The sequence below is a fragment of the Bombina bombina genome, chromosome 12 (assembly GCF_027579735.1).
Source record: "Bombina bombina isolate aBomBom1 chromosome 12, aBomBom1.pri, whole genome shotgun sequence".
In the NCBI taxonomy this organism is placed as follows: domain Eukaryota; kingdom Metazoa; phylum Chordata; class Amphibia; order Anura; family Bombinatoridae; genus Bombina; species Bombina bombina.
Genome location: NC_069510.1, coordinates 92483671 through 92502515, shown reverse-complemented (window position 1 = coordinate 92502515; position 18845 = coordinate 92483671). Strand labels below are relative to the sequence as shown.

Below are 18845 nucleotides of genomic sequence, written 5' to 3'. Positions count from 1 at the left end.
GCTTTTGAACCACAAACCAAAAGACTCCTGAGAAAATAAAGCTGTATCGCTAGCAGCAAAATTAAAATTTTCATGAAACGTATAAAAAAAATAATAAGATAAATATGCTGCTTTAAACAGCACGTTAAACATCTACAAAAACAAAACATTTACTACATATTTGGTGGTCTTGCCCTAGCCTAGACCATGAAATAACAATGACTGATCTAGACCTTAATTAACCCCACTTGCAACCATTATTGACCCTCGAAGACCTTTGGAGGCAAAGTCTGGTTGCCTTGTTACACTGGGGTTCAGTAAAGTTCTACAAAGTCAAGCCCTTTTCAAGTTTAAAGTGCAATAAACCTGATTACCTGGGTCTTATTGTCCATGTGAATTCTGTTGGTCCCTCTATAAGTGTGTGCTACCTTCAACCTCTACTCTGCTGCTCACTATCCTCCTGAAATTTCAGTTAAATGTGTTCTAAATATTTAATGCATTCCGAGCTATAATAACCTAAAGCTTAGTGTTCTACCATGTGATATGAGCATTTGTTAGTGTCATATGGTTTTTTTACTGGGCATTTTTTCAAGTAAATTCCAAAGAAACCAAAGGCGTCAGTCAATCCATTACAAAATGGTCGATAATCTTGTGCTCAAAACAACAATTCTTCACTGATTAAACCAAAGGGAAACACAATGCACAAATACAAAGGGAAATAAGGTGCTCCAAATGGCACAATCTTTGTAGATAGAAATAATTTCCAAATAAAATATATGACTGAGGAAATTACAGTTTGACCTGCTAAGAAACAGCATTTTTGAATTGTTTAATACATATACCCTTATTTCTTTCTGGTGTTTTAATAAACATAGGTATCTTACACATTGAGTTTAGTTACTGTGTAGTTACAAATATTGTGGGGAATTACAGGTGAATCTCAAACCAGATATTATAGCTAGCTGGGCAGCTGAAAATGACCCAGACTGCATTTTCCACACCTTATTGTTCGAATCACTGGTGAATAGATTTGCATTTGTTCCTTTGAAAATAATTTCTGTATATAGAGATATTTTTCCCTTGGAGTGCCTTCTTTCCTTTTTTCAAGACTATATTGGTTATTTTACATGTATTCTATTTAAATTTTGCTAGAAGTATAATGTAAATTCATTAGTGCTCCAAGACGTCTAAGTGTATAAATGGCCGGTAAGAAAAACGGATGCCTGGTGATGTAGAGATCCCTTAGGCAGTTCAAGCCAATGATATGTCTCTGGGTTGTGTAAAGGAGATGATGTGACTCTGAACGGTGCAAGAACGGACACCTGAAATGTAAAGCTGCAGACTGTGTCACTGAGAAATGCAGGTGGAAACAATGTGCCCTTCCAACAAGTGCAAGAGAACAAAAACAAGAAAGATGCAAGGAGAGATGCAGTGTGACACAAGGGTAGCTGAATATCTAAGAGTTGTGCAATGGGAGATACATGCATAAGGTAGAGACTAATGATCATGAGGAATCTTAAGGGAGACAACATAACCAACATAAAAAATGTTTTAAGTGGACGGACAGAAAGGTAGTGTGAGGAAGACAAGATGTTCTTTGGCAAAACAAAAGGAGAAAGTATGGTCCTAAGAGGAACAAAGAGCGGAAATATAACCCAAAGTGGCAAGACAAATATCAGTGCACAAGAAAACACAACATGACTTTGAGAAGAGCAAGGGGAGATGATATATCATTTAACATATTGCAAGAGACGCATGCATGTTTCTAATAGCCTACCTCGGTTTATTATTCAATAAACAACACTAAGGATGAAGCAAATTTGATAATTGAAGTCGATTGGAAAGCTGTTATTTTAACATTGTTTAATGACTTTGCTGACTATTTAAGCCAATGTGAGACGTCCCTCATGAGCAATGAAGGTGTGAATATGATTTTTTTAAGCACTGAAATTGGGAAAAAGATGAATGAGGATCCACTGTGCAATATCATTTTCAAATGTAAAGGTAAAAGATCTGTGGGGCTAGTGCGGTGAGTCTACAGACATTACTAACCTTGAAAGATGCCGCAAGAAAGGTGTACAGCTGGCTGAAGGTCGGCTTGTACAGGAGATATTTGTGTGGATTTTCTCTCTTTGTTGGCTTCTCTGTTGGGTCCTGTAAAAATGGATATACTTCAAGATAAAAGAACGAATGTTTCTTAATAGCTTAATTTAATAACCACAATCTGAAACTATTGGTACATTATTTAAATTGAATGCTACTCTATAACTGAACACCTGTAACACAATCAGCAGAGAGAATGGGAGGGTGGCCAATGTATGAAATACAGTTATGCAAACATATTTAAAGTTATTCCACTTCAAACTGCACATCATTGTGAATATTCTGCTCCCTATTTAGCACAAAGAGCAACCTCTAATAGCCCATAATTCATGCAACCACTGCACAGTGTCATTCCTCTGTACGCAGTGTTCTCCCCAGGGAGGGCCTATTTAATCGGTGCACCACCCAATTGATTTTACTAACAACGCACGTTTAGCTAATATTAAATATTTTATTTTTAAAATTATTATTATTTCATGATTTAAAAAGAGTATACAATTTTAAACAACTTTCCAGTTTACTTTTATTATCTTCATTCTCTTGATATCCTTTGTTTAAAAGCATATATAAATTGGCTCAGTAGCTGCTGACTGGTGGCTGCACATAGATTCCTTGTGTGATTGGCTCACCCACGTGCACTGCTATTTCTTCAACATATGATATATAAAGAATGAAGCAAATTAGATAATATAAGCACATTGTAATATTGTTTAAAATTGTATTCTCTACCAGAATTGTGAAATAAATATTTTGGGTTTCATGTCTCTAATAGTAGTGAGGGGGAAAAAAAAGATGTATATTTACAGATGAATTTATTTCTTCACTCTCGTAGTAGAATCATATATCAGAATTGTTGCATATATAATATATAGTCTCAGTGATCTTAAGAGACGCCTCCCCTTCCCCTATATACCCCTTCCTGCTTGAATTAGTTATCACATGGTAAATCAAGAACCTGGCTCTGGAGAAACAGGACAATGGAGAACAGATTAACCCCTAAAACAAGTAGAGGACAGAACACACTCATTTTGCATGACTTGGCAGCCTGCATATTGTTCTACAGTGATTGTGAAGAAACTGATTAACTGGTATATCTAATTTTCTCTCACACTGTTATAGAACCACATTACAGTAACATAAAACTTATATAAATGCATTTAAATATTAAGTAAAGGATTCTTGCAATACACCATGTAATAGCAAAAATGCTTCACTGACGAGGACCACACTAGGCCGAAACGTACATCTGGGGTTTTGCAGTTTCTCTCGTTCAGAGAGGGATTGCCTAGTATTTCGGGGCTGTACTGTACTGTGAAGTCAGGATCAGACTGATATGCTACAGGAAAGTTATTTTCTGTGAAAGGCACATGTTGAGCAAAAAAAGGCTGCTTCTTGGGTGGTAACTAGCCATAGAACAAGCTATTATGCTATTGCTCGTTCCCAGGTTGAGCGCTTCTTTATTTTTATTTATACAAATGTGACATTGCCTGATTGAAATTGACTGAACAGCTCCTGTCCTGACTGAGAAAACTCTGAAGAGCTTTAAAGTTAGCCTAGAGTTCCAAAATGTTTACAGGTAACCTCTCCTCCGGAGAAGACAGAACTCCCAGTGCCCTCAGAGACCCTCAAGCTCACATTGACAAGCTGGTCTCTTTAGTAACCACTTGGCCAAAAAAAAAGAAGGAACCCTGAACAATGGAGTGGTGATTGTGCCACCAAGACAGATCCTCATGATCTCTGTTCCACTGATGCGGCACAGACAGCTGTATGGTCTCAAATAAAACCAGGTTAAAGGATCTACATCTGATGCAGCCACCATTAAACCAACTACTTCCATGTATTGCTCTACATGGGAAGAGGGGTGTACTGTACACAAGCACATATTTTCTGCAGCTTGTTCCTGTATTTATCTGTCAAGAGACAGCATCATGGAAACTGAGTCTATAAAATACCCTAGAAAGGAGACTTGAGTCTGCACACGATTATTATCTAGAAGTGCTACTGAGATGCCCTGAGCAACAGCCACCATCAGTAAGGCCCTAGTGGCTTGTTGAACACTCTGGGGCCAGTGGCTAAATTGTAAAGCCACAAACTGTCAGCACCTGTCTAGAAAGGTGCAATTGAGAATTTTACATGATCTTGTGAACCAGGGTACGCACATAAACATTTAAAGTATATTTTAGACAAAAACAAACTCATATGGAAGAATAATGTGAATTGTTTATATTGTGAATGTGGGAATCTGTTTAGAGATGTGAGATCCAGAATTGGGAACCAACAATAGGTCAAAGGAATTGGGGTGATAACTCCCTTTCTATCTAGGTCTGCCACACAAGACAGCAAGGTCCTTTCCTTGATCAGCTATAGGTCCACACAAGAGAGAAGGAATACATGTAAAGTAGATCTGGATCAAAAACAGATTTTGTATCCTTGAAACACATTCTGTAACACCCAAGGGTCTGAGATGGATTTTTTCCCAAACGTCCTGAAAAGGTTGCAATCTGCCCAAACTGGAACTATGTGAGGAGCAGGGGTTGCACCTTCATGCTGACTTGGAAGTAAGAGTAGACTTCTTGGCTTGTTTGGCCTTAGAACAGGATGAACTAGGCCTCCATTAAGTCTTAGGTGAACTCGCTGACTGAGTTGTAGTAGAATTAGTCTTTTGGGAGTTATATTGCAAAAAGATACAAAAATGTCTTGTAGGTCTAATCTTGCCTTTGAACGTCAATGGATGCCTGGGAACTAAATACAGGAGAAATATCCACAGGGAGGTCTGGATCAAAAACTGATTCGGTACCTGAGATATTTTTAACACCCAAGGGCCTGCAATAGACTAAGACTCCCAAAATAGTTTCAATCTGCCCCCTACCAGAATCTCATCTGTGGTGGGGGCTTCACCTTTATGTGGACTTGGAGGCAGGAGTGGACTTTTTGGTCCGCTTAGACTTAGACCAGGCAATTTAAGGTTTCCATGAAGTCTTTGGTGACCCTGACCACTGATTTGGTAGGGAATTGTCTGTTGGGACTTGAATTGTTGAAAGGAACAAAATTGGACAGAAGCTCAGTTTTTACCATTGGAATTTTGTCCTGGGGTACACTCCTTTACCTCCAGTGACTGTAGCAATGGTTTTATAAAGTCCTGGGCCAAAGACAATCTTAACCTGAAAGGGAAGTGATAACAGTCTGCTTTTTGAAACTATATCTGCAGACCAATGCATAACCCATAAGATGCATCTAACCAGAACCTCAATAGCAGCATTCTTAGCATTGATGTAAGCTCCACCTGTCCTGTCGATCATTTTATGTAAAGATGGTTTACAGCTCATAGTGACTCAAGGGCAGGGCCCTCGACTTTTACAATTTTCATAATTATCTTCTGATTATTGCTCTCCATAACTGTATATGTACGATTCATGTATATATTTTCTGTTTATTGTATCCCATAACTGTATACTTAACCACTTGACGCTGTTAGGATGTCATGAACCAAGCCTCCAGACTAAAAAGAAAAAGAAAAGGTCTGGGAGGCATTCTGCTAAGACGGGCTGTGTGGGGATTGAACCTGTGGCTCTGTGGTTGCTATTTCTGTTTGCTTACATGTTGAGCCACAGCCAGTTCTAGCAATAGCATGAATCTTAAAAGATCTGATAAATAACTATTTGCCTTACTTGTTATTACACCTGTGCAACACACAGGTGTTCTCAATTCTGGAATTAACCAGAACAAACCCTGTGCAAAACCTCCCTATTTAAGGATGGCTTTTAGTCTGCATTAGGGTCTTCACATTGGATCTGTTTTGTCAAGTCAGAACCTGTTTCCTGTACTTCTTTGGAGAAAGATTTCACCTTTGCACCTGTTTACAAGGTATTACCAGGAGAAAGACTTTACCTTTAAACCTGTTATCAGTTCACAAGTTTGTATCCTGCCTTGTGCATTTCCTGCACTCAGCTATAACCAGGAGAAAGACTTTACCTTTAAACCTGTTACCAGTTCACAAGTTTGTTTCCTGCCTTGTGCAATTCCTACACTCAGCTATAATCAGGAGAAAGACTTTATCTTTAAACCTGTTACCAGTTCACAAGTTTGTTTCCTGCCTTGTGCAATTCCTGCACTCAGCTATAACCAGGAGAAAGACTTTACCTTTACACCTGTTACCAGTTTACAAGTCTGTTTCCTGCCTTGTGCAATTCCTGCACTCAGCAGTTACCAGGAGAAAGACTTTACCTTTAACCCTGTTACCAGTTCACAAGTTTGTTTCCTGCCTTGTGCAATTCCTGCACTCAGCTAACCAGGAGAAAGACTTTACCATTAAACCTGTTACCAGTTCACAAGTTTGTTTCCTGCCTTGTGCAATTCCTGCACTCAGCTATAACCAGGAGAAATACTTTACCTTTAAACCGGTTACCAGTTCACAAGTTTGTTTCCTGCCTTGTGCAATTCCTGCACTCAGCAATTACCAGGAGAAAGACTTTACCTTTAAACCTGCTACCTGTTTACAAGTTGTTTTCTGCCTTGTGCAAATCTTACATTTCAGTTATTACCAGGAGAAAGACTTTCCTTTTTGAATCTGCATCTCTGCTTACTAGTTTTGTTTATTTTCACTCCTGCTGTATGTGGTCTTAACATACCTGAGTAGCATATTTAAATATTCTGCAAGTATTTGCTTAAACAAAGTATTTTGTTGTTTAAATAAATTTGTTATCATTTTCAATCAGTATGGCTTCTACTAATCTTCCTTTAAAGCAACTGTTCCAGACAATGAGGCTCTCACATGATATCCTGAGACAGAACATGACATAGGATGTTCCATGCCTTCCTAAAAGCGATAGGCTTAAACGCCTTAAGGACGGCATGAAACGTCCTAACTTTTGCTGGTGTCCTGTCCTATTCTAAAACCAAACGGCGGATGATCCGACTAGGGGACGTGCCTAGCAACGCAGGCAGTTCCCAGGAGACAATCAGTGCAGTTTTTGAAGCACATGATCGCGAAGATGATCATGTGCTTAATTTTCCTTTTTTTGTTTACAATTGGAACTTGGATGGATCGGTCTGTCCTGAAGGGGTTAATGTTACAGCACTGCATAATATGTTGTCGCTTTATAAATAAACATTAATAACAGATAAGGTGATTTGCAGTCTTGAGGAGCTTTAAATAATTTATCAATCTTTTTAGTAGCTGGCTTATCATAAGTGGGAGAATCCTCCACTTCCAGACACATTAACAACAATAAGGCTTTAGTCTGAAGTTGAAGGACACATCCTCCCCAGAACCTGTCGGTGGATCCGGAGTCTCAATATATCCATTCTCAGAAGAGAAATTGTCTGACTCCAATGCTACCCTCTTTAGAGCAGGGGCTCTAGACAGGACCCTTGTTATGGAAAACCACGATAAGGGAAAGGGCCAGTGAGGGAGCCCTTTCTGCCACATGCTTATGTCTGTATTTACCTGGAGAAAACATACTCTTTGAAATTTAGGGGCAGTTTAGAAGAACTGGTAGTGTTTCAACTATAGTGGATATCTGCCCTTGTACTACTGTGAGTGTGAGCAGTGCAGCAAATCCCTGTTTAGAATATGACATGGCCTCAGCGAAGGAGATGCATAGCTGAGCAGGAATACCCTTATAGAGTAAACATAAAAAAGGGAGTTATATAACCATTTCAAAGTGTTTAATGTCCTTTAACTAAAAAAAAAGCAAATAGGTGCAGCTCAAATCTCTGGACCAGCAGCTGACAGATCTGCTGATTATGTAACATGATATATAAAAAAAACATCTGCAATATACTTTCATTATTTATTTTGTCCCCTTTTCCTGTAATTCCATTTTCAGTTCTTGTTAGAAATAGAACCTATGAGCACTGTTATATTCCACAAAGCCACTGCACACTCTAGTGACCTATTTATAACTGTCCCTAATTGGCCACAGCAGAGAATGAAACCTAGTTACAACTTGTTTTGTCAATATTTAAACAGCTAATGAAACTTTAAAAAAAATACATCTACATGTTATTCTTAGACTATTCTTTTCTTTGAATGCATCATTCTACCTAGGATTTATTTGGTGTTTAAAGGGACAGTTATCCACTTTACCTGCTGAAGTGTATTACATTGTTTACAAGTATTTCCATTACCCTTATATTGGCATTTGAAATAGTTGATTTAGCCTGTGGTATCCCCACCTATCTTGAAAGTTTTTGGCATTATGGCCAAGCTGCGTAAACACAGCCAGTAGAAGAAATTACACTCCCAGTAGGGATAGAGAAGATAAGGTAAAAAGATGTTAATTTTCCATTGTTCTCTACAAGTATTGGTGATTGGTTTATGGACAGATATAAGACAAAGAAGCAGGTATGTGTACACAATGTGATAAAGTAATGAGATCTGCTTATACCTACAGATATAAGATAAAGAAGCAGGTATATGTACACAATGTGATAAAGTAATGAGATCTGATTATACCTACAGATATAAGATAAAGAAGCATGAATATGTACACAATGTGATAAAGTAATGAGATCTGATTATACCTACAGATATAAGATAAAGACACATGAATATGTACACAATGTGATAAAGTAATGAGATCTGATTATACCTACAGATATAAGATAAAGACACATGTATATGTACACAATGTGATAAAGTAATGAGATCTAATTATACCTACAGATATAAGATAAAGACACATGTATATGTACACAATGTGATAAAGTAATGAGATCTGATTATACCTACAGATATAAGATAAAGAAGCAGGTATATGTACACAATGTGATAAAGTAATGAGATCTGATTATACCTACAGATATAAGATAAAGACACATGTATATGTACATAATGTGATAAAGTAATAAGATCTGAGTATACCTACAGATATAAGATAAAGAAGCAGGTATATGTACACAATGTGATAAAGTAATGAGATCTGATTATACCTACAGATATAAGATAAAGACACATGTATATGTACACAATGTGATAAAGTAATGAGATCTGATTATACCTACAGATATAAGATACAGACACATGTATATGTACACAGTGTGATAAAGTAATGAGATCTGATTATACCTACAGATATAAGATAAAGACACATGTATATGTACACAATGAGATCTGATTATACCTACAGATATAAGATAAAGAAGCATGTATATGTACACAATGTAATAAAGTAATAAGATCTGATTATACCTACAGATATAAGATAAAGAAGCAGGTATATGTACACAATGTGATAAAGTAATGAGATCTGATTATACCTACAGATATAAGATAAAGAAGCATGTATATGTACACAATGTGATAAAGTAATAAGATCTGATTATACCTACAGATATAAGATAAAGACACATGTATATGTACACAATGTGATAAAGTAATGAGATCTGATTATACCTACAGATATAAGATAAAGACACATGTATATGTACACAATGTGATAAAGTAATGAGATCTGATTATACCTACAGATATAAGATAAAGACACATGTATATGTACACAATGTGATAAAGTAATGAGATCTGATTATACCTACAAGCTCAACCAATTTTATTAGGTTGTGGCTTCAAAACACAAAATCAGCTATTTCATATACACAAATAAACCTTAAAAGCAAATCTCATACATTTTATACTCTGCAAAAAAAGTGACTGGAAACACATTAAGGGAAAAACTATTTTATAGTACACTGTCCCTTTAAGGTGGTAAGTAGTAAGTTAAGTAATGTTGGAAGCTGATTATATCCACAAATGTTTTATTAATGTTATATAATTCTGCACTTTAACCTAGCGATGCCTGTAAAAAATAAATTAAAAAAAATAAAAGTATTTTTAACTGATAAATTATTTTCTTTCTTGGTAGTGAGAGACCACAAAATCCTATTTTTTTTTACATATGGGAATTCATCTCCTGGCCACGAGGAGGAGGCAAAGACACTCCAAACAAAAACATTCAACTATCCCTTCTGCTTCCTCTTGCCTCCCAGTAGTCAAACCGAGGAAAGGGAAAAGCAAAAGAGAGGGGTAAAGAGGTGCAACTATAACTCCCGCCAATAAAAAAAAAAATCAGAGCGGGTTCATAGACTCTCACTACCAAGATAGAAAATAATTTATCGGGTAAGAAGTACATTTTGTTTTCTTTCTAATGGTAGTCCACAAAATCCTATTCTTACATATTGGAATCTATAACCAAGCTGTGGAGTCCTCACAGAAGATAGGGTGAGATGAAATAGGTAAGGCAGGTACCTATATATCTGAAGAACCCTTGTTCCAAAAAAAACCCCCATCAAAATGTAGACACCAAAAAGCTGTAATGGACAGAAATACGATCCGGAGGCTGGGATTCTCCATCAAAGATAAAGAAAACTGCAATGGCCCTTTTCCCAGAGAAAATAAAAAACAGGAAAGAAGACAAAAACGCTTTAAATATGAGGAGCTTAATGCCCAGACCACATCCAGATTGTGTAATAAACTCTCAATAGAAGAATCAAAATTAAAGCAAAAAGGATGGTACAACATTTGTAGAGTTATATTATCCTTCGCCTGCACCTTTAGGTAGGAAAACCTAAATTGTCCGAGGAACACACATATATCCTGGTAAAGTCCCATAAGAAGGATCACTCTGAAGAACATACACTTTTGAATTGCGCAGCAGAAGAGAACGCCAATCTTTCATAGAGAAAAATAACACCAAGAAAAGAATTCCAAGGAGGAGTTATAGGCTTAAAATTAAACAAACCCAAATTATAGCTTGAACTAAATATGGGAAATCGGGTAAATGTGCCAAATTCCTATGTAACGAAATTAGTTCGATATGCGACTCATAATAGATTAGTCAAAAGGCCATTTTCAAGTCCTTCTAATAAGAAGGAACTGAAGAATACGTGAAATTCTCACTCTGATCCAGGAAAAAAAACACTTTCAGCACTCTAAGATAAAATACCTTCCACACCTTATGTCTACATCTGAAGACATGCTTACACTCCTGTATTTGAGTATCGATCATAGACTCAAAAAACATCTCTGATCCGTGAACATTCATCTAATCTGCGTCCGGTCAGAATCTAGATCCTGGTAAAGAAAAGGACATGCAACCTAAAAAAAATAATATAGAAAAAAATTGGAAGCTGTGCCTAGGTTCAAAACCACAACCTCTAGGCTGCAAGGTAGCTGACCTAACCTCTGAGCCACAACTGCTCAACAGATAAGTCACGAGTCAAACACGCAGAGACAATAGAGGAAAACCCCATAATAGGGATGACACCCTCTAAGCCTCTGGATCCCGCAAACACCGAAAGGAAGATTCTCTCCATGAAAAAGGAGACAGAGGAAAAACTGTGAAGGCTGCCCAGACCAACACTGGATATAAATCCTTGAAGAGGACATCCAGAAATCTGGGGAAAACCAAATCCCTTCTATAGAAAAAAAGATGCAGCCGCACTACAAAAGGCACCAGATAGAAGGCTGATAAAAAGTAGAAACTTTATTAACTTTTAAAATACAGATACATATTGGGAAACTTTAGGAGTGAGCAGACTGGTAAAACAAAACTGCAATATTCATTGACAAGCATAATAGTGCAAGTCATAAAAAGCTTGGACACAAGGTTGGAAAATGCTGTAGTACCTCAACTGAAGTATATTATTCCACAGCAGAAATGGAAGTAGACTGGCAATCTAGTATAATAACCACTGTAGTGTTCACTCACAGTATAATATTGCAAAGTATAAGAATAATAAGGAAGTCTGATGATACTTATACACACTTAAAGGGACACTGAACCCAAACTTTTTCTTTAATGATTTAGATAGAGCATGTAATTTTAAGCAACTTTCTAATTTACTCCTATTATCAATTTTTGTTTGTTCTCTTGCTTTATTTGAAAAAGAAGGCATCTAAGCTAAGGAGCCAGATAATTTTTGGTTCAGACCCTGGACAGCACTTGTTTATTGGTGGGTGAATTTATCCACCAATCAGCAAGAACAACCCAGGTTGTTCACCAACAATGGGCCGGCATCTAAACATACATTCTTGCTTTTCAAATAAAGATACCAAGAGAATGAAGAAAATGTGACAATTGGAGTAAATTAGAAAGTTGATTAAAATTGCATGCTCTATCTGAATCACAAAAGAAAAAATTTGGGTTCAGTGTCCCTTTAAGAGTATGAGATTGCACAGCAATAAATGAAAATATAGCAGTAGTGATATAACACATACTTTTCATTCAAAATATGAAAATTGCTGTAATATCAAAGCACACTACACCATTGTAAGATACAAGCCCATATCCTCTGGATCTTTTCCTTTTTTATGTATGAGTGAGATTACTGAGTCTGTAAAGTAACGCAATTGCATTTTATTATGCAAGAAGTATAAAATGAATAATTTACATAGTGTATCTAAAAACATAATTTATGTAAGAACTTACCTGATAAATTCATTTCTTTCATATTAGCAAGAGTCCATGAGCTAGTGACGTATGGGATATACATTCCTACCAGGAGGGGCAAAGTTTCCCAAACTTAAAAATGCCTACAAATACACCCCTCACCACACCCACAAATCAGTTTAACGAATAGCCAAGAAGTGGGGTGATAAGAAAAAAGTGCGAAAGCATAAAAAATAAGGAATTGGAATAATTGTGCTTTATACAAAAAAATCATAACCACCACAAAAAAGGGTGGGCCTCATGGACTCTTGCTAATATGAAAGAAATGAATTTATCAGGTAAGTTCTTACATAAATTATGTTTTCTTTCATGTAATTAGCAAGAGTCCATGAGCTAGTGACGTATGGGATAATGACTACCCAAGATGTGGATCTTCCACGCAAGAGTCACTAGAGAGGGAGGGATAAAATAAAGACAGCCAATTCCGCTGAAAATAATCCACACCCAAAATAAAGTTTAAATCTTATAATGAAAAAAACTGAAATTATAAGCAGAAGAATCAAACTGAAACAGCTGCCTGAAGTACTTTTCTACCAAAAACTGCTTCAGAAGAAGAAAATACATCAAAATGGTAGAATTTAGTAAAAGTATGCAAAGAAGACCAAGTTGCTGCTTTGCAAATCTGATCAACAGAAGCTTCATTCCTAAAAGCCCAGGAAGTAGAAACTGACCTAGTAGAATGAGCTGTAATCCTTTGAGGCGGAGTTTTACCCGACTCGACATAAGCATGATGAATTAAAGATTTCAACCAAGATGCCAAAGAAAAGGCAGAGGCCTTCTGACCTTTCCTAGAACCGGAAAAGAAAACAAAAAGTCTTTCGGAAATTCTTAGTAGCTTCAACATAATATTTCAAAGCTCTAACTACATCCAAAGAATGCAATGATTTCTCCTTAGAATTCTTAGGATTAGGACATAATGAAGGAACCACAATTTCTCTACTAATGTTGTTAGAATTCACAACCTTAGGTAAAAATTGAAAAGAAGTTCGCAACACCGCCTTATCCTGATGAAAAATCAGAAAAGGAGACTTACAAGAAAGAGCAGATAATTCAGAAACTCTTCTAGCAGAAGAGATGGCCAAAAGAAACAAAACTTTCCAAGAAAGTAATTTAATGTCCAAAGAATGCATAGGTTCAAATGGAGGAGCTTGAAGAGCCCCCAGAACCAAATTCAAACTCCAAGGAGGAGAAATTGACAATGACAGGTTTTATACGAACCAAAGCTTGTACAAAACAACGAATATCAGGAAGATTAGCAATCTTTCTGTGAAAAAGAACAGAAAGAGCAGAGATTTGACCTTTCAAGGAACTTGCAGACAAACCTTTATCCAAACCATCCTGAAGAAACTGTAAAATTCTCGGAATTCTAAAAGAATGCCAGGAAAAAATGATGAGAAAGACACCAAGAAATGTAAGTCTTCCAGACTCTATAATATATCTTCCTAGATACAGATTTACGAGCCTGTAACATAGTATTAATCACCGAGTCAGAGAAACCTCTTTGACTAAGAATCAAGCGTTCAATCTCCATACCTTTAAATTTAAGGATTTGAGATCCTGATGGAAAAAAAGGACCTTGCGACAGAAGGTCTGGTCTTAACGGAAGAGTCCACGGTTGGCAAGAGGCCATCCGGACAAGATCCGCATACCAAAACCTGTGCGGCCATGCTGGAGCCACCAGCAGAACAAACGAGCATTCCTTCAGAATCTTGGAGATTACTCTTGGAAGAAGAACTAGAGGCGGAAAGATATAGGCAGGATGATACTTCCAAGGAAGAGACAATGCATCCACTGCTTCCGCTTGAGGATCCCTGGATCTGGACAGATACCTGGGAAGTTTCTTGTTTAGATGAGAAGCCATCAGATCTATTTCTGGAAGTCCCCACATTTGAACAATCTGAAGAAATACCTCTGGGTGAAGAGACCATTCGCCTGGATGTAACGTTTGGCGGCTGAGATAATCCGCTTCCCAATTGTCTATACCTGGGATATGAACCGCAGAAATTAGACAGGAGCTGGATTCCGCCCAAACCAGAATTCAAGATACTTCTTTCATAGCCAGAGGACTGTGAGTCCCTCCTTGATGATTGATATATGCCACAGTTGTGACATTGTCTGTCTGAAAACAAATGAACGATTCTCTCTTTAGAAGAGGCCAAGACTGAAGAGCTCTGAAAATTGCACGGAGTTCCAAAATATTGATTGGTAATCTCACCTCCTGAGATTCCCAAACTCCTTGTGCTGTCAGAGACCCCCAAACTGCTCCCCAACCTGTCAGACTTGCATCTGTTGAAATCACAGTCCAGGTTGGAAGAACAAAAGAAGCCCCCTGAACTAAACGTTGGTGATCTGTCCACCACGTCAGAGAGTGTCGTACAAATGGTTTTAAAGATATTAATTGATGTATCTTTGTGAAATCCCTGCACCACTGGTTCAGCATACAGAGCTGAAGAGGTCGCATGTGAAAACGAGCAAAGGGGATCGCGTCCGATGCAGCAGTCATAAGACCTAGAATTTCCATGCATAAGGCTACCGAAGGGAATGATTGAGACTGAAGGTTTCGACAGGCTGAAACCAATTTTAGACGTCTCTTGTCTGTCAGACACAGAGTCATGGACACTGAATCTATCTGGAAACCTAAAAAGGTTACCCTTGTCTGAGGAATCAATGAACTTTTTGGCAAATTGATCCTCCAACCATGATCTCGAAGAAACAATACGAGTCGATTCGTATGAGATTCTGCTAAATGTAAAGACTGAGCAAGTACCAAGATATCGTCCAAATAAGGAAATACCACAATACCCTGTTCTCTGATTACAGACAGAAGGGCACCGAGAACCTTTGTAAAAATCCTTGGAGCTGTTGCTAGGCCAAACGGCAGAGCCACAAATTGATAATGCTTGTCTAGGAAAGAGAATCTCAGAAACTGATAGTGATCTGGATGAATCGGAATATGCAGATATGCATCCTGTAAATCTATTGTGGACATATAATGCCCTTGCTGAACAAAAGGCAGGATAGTCCTTATAGTTACCATTTTGAATGTTGGTATCCTTACATAGCGATTCAATATTTTTAGATCCAGAACTGGTCTGAAGGAATTCTCCTTCTTTGGTACAATGAAGAGATTTGAATAAAACCCCAATCCCTGTTCCAGAACTGGAACTGGCATAATTACTCCAGCCAACTCTAGATCTGAAACACATTTCAGAAATGCTTGAGCCTTCGCTGGATTTACTGGGACATGGGAAAGAAAAAAATCTCTTTGCAGGAGGCCTTATTTTGAAGCCAATTCTGTACCCTTCTGAAACAATGTTCTGAATCCAAAGATTGTGAATTGAATTGATCCAAATTTCTTTGAAAAATCGTAATCTGCCCCCTACCAGCTGAGCTGGGATGAGGGCCGCACCTTCATGTGGACTTGGGAGCTGGCTTTGGTTTTCTGAAAGGCTTGGATTTGTTCCAGACTGGAGAAGGTTTCCAAACTGATACCGCTCCTGAGGATGAAGGATCAGGCTTTTGTTCCTTATTGTGACGAAAAGGAACGAAAACGATTATTAGACCTAAATTTACCTTTAGATTTTTTATCCTGTGGTAAAAAAGTTCCTTTCCCTCCAGTAACAGTTGAGATAATAGAATCCAACTGAGAACCAAATAATTTATTACCCTGGAAGGAAAGGGAAAGCAAAGTTGACTTAGAAGACATATCAGCATTCCAAGTTTTAAGCCATAAAGCTCTTCTAGCTAAAATAGCTAGAGACATATACCTGACATCAACTCTAATGATATCAAAGATGGCATCACAAATAAAGTTATTAGCATGTTGAAGAAGATTAACAATGCTATGAGAATTATGATCTGATACTTGTTGCGCTAAAGCTTCCAACCAAAAAGTTGAAGCTGCAGCAACATCCGCTAAAGATATAGCAGGTCTAAGAAGATTACCTGAACATAAGTAAGCTTTTCTTAGAAAGGATTCAATTTTCCTATCTAAAGGATCCTTAAAGGAAGTACTATCTGCCGTAGGAATAGTAGTATGTTTAGCAAGAGTAGAGATAGCCCCATCAACTTTAGGGATTTTGTCCCAAAACTCTAATCTGTCAGCTGGCACAGGATATAATTGCTTAAAACGTTTAGAAGGAGTAAATGAATTACCCAAATTATTCCATTCCCTGGAGATTACTTCAGAAATAGCATCAGGGACAGGAAAAACCTCTGGAATAACTACAGGAGATTTAAAAACCTTATTTAAACGTTTAGATTTAGTATCAAGAGGACCAGAATCCTCTATTTCTAATGCAATTAAAACCTCTTTAAGTAAAGAACGAATAAATTCCATTTTGAATAAATATGAAGATTTATCAGCATCAACCTCTGAAACAGAATCCTCTGAACCAGAGGAACCACTATCAGAATCAGAATGATGATGTTCATTTAAAAATTCATCTGAAAAAACAGAATTTATGTTTACCTGATAAATTACTTTCTCCAACGGTGTGTCTGGTCCACGGCGTCATCCTTACTTGTGGGAATATTCTCTTCCCCAACAGGAAATGGCAAAGAGCCCAGCAAAGCTGGTCACATGATCCCTCCTAGGCTCCGCCTACCCCAGTCATTCGACCGACGTTAAGGAGGAATATTTGCATAGGAGAAACCATATGGTACCGTGGTGACTGTAGTTAAAGAAAATAAATTATCAGACCTGATTAAAAAAACCAGGGCGGGCCGTGGACCGGACACACCGTTGGAGAAAGTAATTTATCAGGTAAACATAAATTCTGTTTTCTCCAACATAGGTGTGTCCGGTCCACGGCGTCATCCTTACTTGTGGGAACCAATACCAAAGCTTTAGGACACGGATGAAGGGAGGGAGCAAATCAGGTCACCTAAATGGAAGGCACCACGGCTTGCAAAACCTTTCTCCCAAAAATAGCCTCAGAAGAAGCAAAAGTATCAAACTTGTAAAATTTGGTAAAAGTGTGCAGTGAAGACCAAGTCGCTGCCCTACATATCTGATCACAGAAGCCTCGTTCTTGAAGGCCCATGTGGAAGCCACAGCCCTAGTGGAATGAGCTGTGATTCTTTCGGGAGGCTGCCGTCCGGCAGTCTCGTAAGCCAATCTGATGATGCTTTTAATCCAAAAAGAGAGAGAGGTAGAAGTTGCTTTTTGACCTCTCCTTTTACCGGAATAAACAACAAACAAGGAAGATGTTTGTCTAAAATCCTTTGTAGCATCTAAATAGAATTTTAGAGCGCGAACAACATCCAAATTGTGCAACAAACGTTCCTTCTTTGAAACTGGTTTCGGACACAGAGAAGGTACGATAATCTCCTGGTTAATGTTTTTGTTAGAAACAACTTTTGGAAGAAAACCAGGTTTAGTACGTAAAACCACCTTATCTGCATGGAACACCAGATAAGGAGGAGAACACTGCAGAGCAGATAATTCTGAAACTCTTCTAGCAGAAGAAATTGCAACTAAAAACAAAACTTTCCAAGATAATAACTTAATATCAACGGAATGCAAGGGTTCAAACGGAACCCCCTGAAGAACTGAAAGAACTAAATTGAGACTCCAAGGAGGAGTCAAAGGTTTGTAAACAGGCTTAATTCTAACCAGAGCCTGAACAAAGGCTTGAACATCTGGCACAGCGGCCAGCTTTTTGTGAAGTAACACAGACAAGGCAGAAATCTGTCCCTTCAGGGAACTTGCAGATAATCCTTTTTCCAATCCTTCTTGAAGGAAGGATAGAATCCTAGGAATCTTAACCTTGTCCCAAGGGAATCCTTTAGATTCACACCAACAGATATATTTTTTCCAAATTTTGTGGTAAATCTTTCTAGTTACAGGCTTTCTGGCCTGAACAAGAGTATCGATAACAGAATCTGAGAATCCTCGCTTCGATAAGATCAAGCGTTCAATCTCCAAGCAGTCAGCTGGAGTGAAACCAGATTCGGATGTTCGAACGGACCCTGAACAAGAAGGTCTCGTCTCAAAGGTAGCTTCCAAGGAGGAGCCGATGACATATTCACCAGATCTGCGTACCAAGTCCTGCGTGGCCACGCAGGAGCTATCAAGATCACCGACGCCCTCTCCTGATTGATCCTGGCTACCAGCCTGGGGATGAGAGGAAACGGCGGGAACACATAAGCTAGTTTGAAGGTCCAAGGTGCTACTAGTGCATCCACTAGAGCCGCCTTGGGATCCCTGGATCTGGACCCGTAGCAAGGAACTTTGAAGTTCTGACGAGAGGCCATCAGATCCATGTCTGGAATGCCCCACAGCTGAGTGACTTGGGCAAAGATTTCCGGATG

At 38.1% G+C, this 18845-nt stretch overlaps 1 protein-coding gene across 2 annotated transcripts in view; it reads right to left on the bottom strand.

Annotated features, from left to right (window-relative positions):
- SCAI (suppressor of cancer cell invasion) overlaps nucleotides 1–18845 on the bottom strand; it is a 573395-nt gene that overhangs the window by 176104 nt on the left and 378446 nt on the right. For both annotated transcript variants that reach the window (XM_053695796.1, XM_053695797.1), the window contains one exon: nucleotides 2032–2133. In XM_053695796.1, the coding sequence (XP_053551771.1) occupies nucleotides 2032–2133 (102 nt within the window). The remainder of the gene's footprint in view (nucleotides 1–2031; nucleotides 2134–18845) is intronic.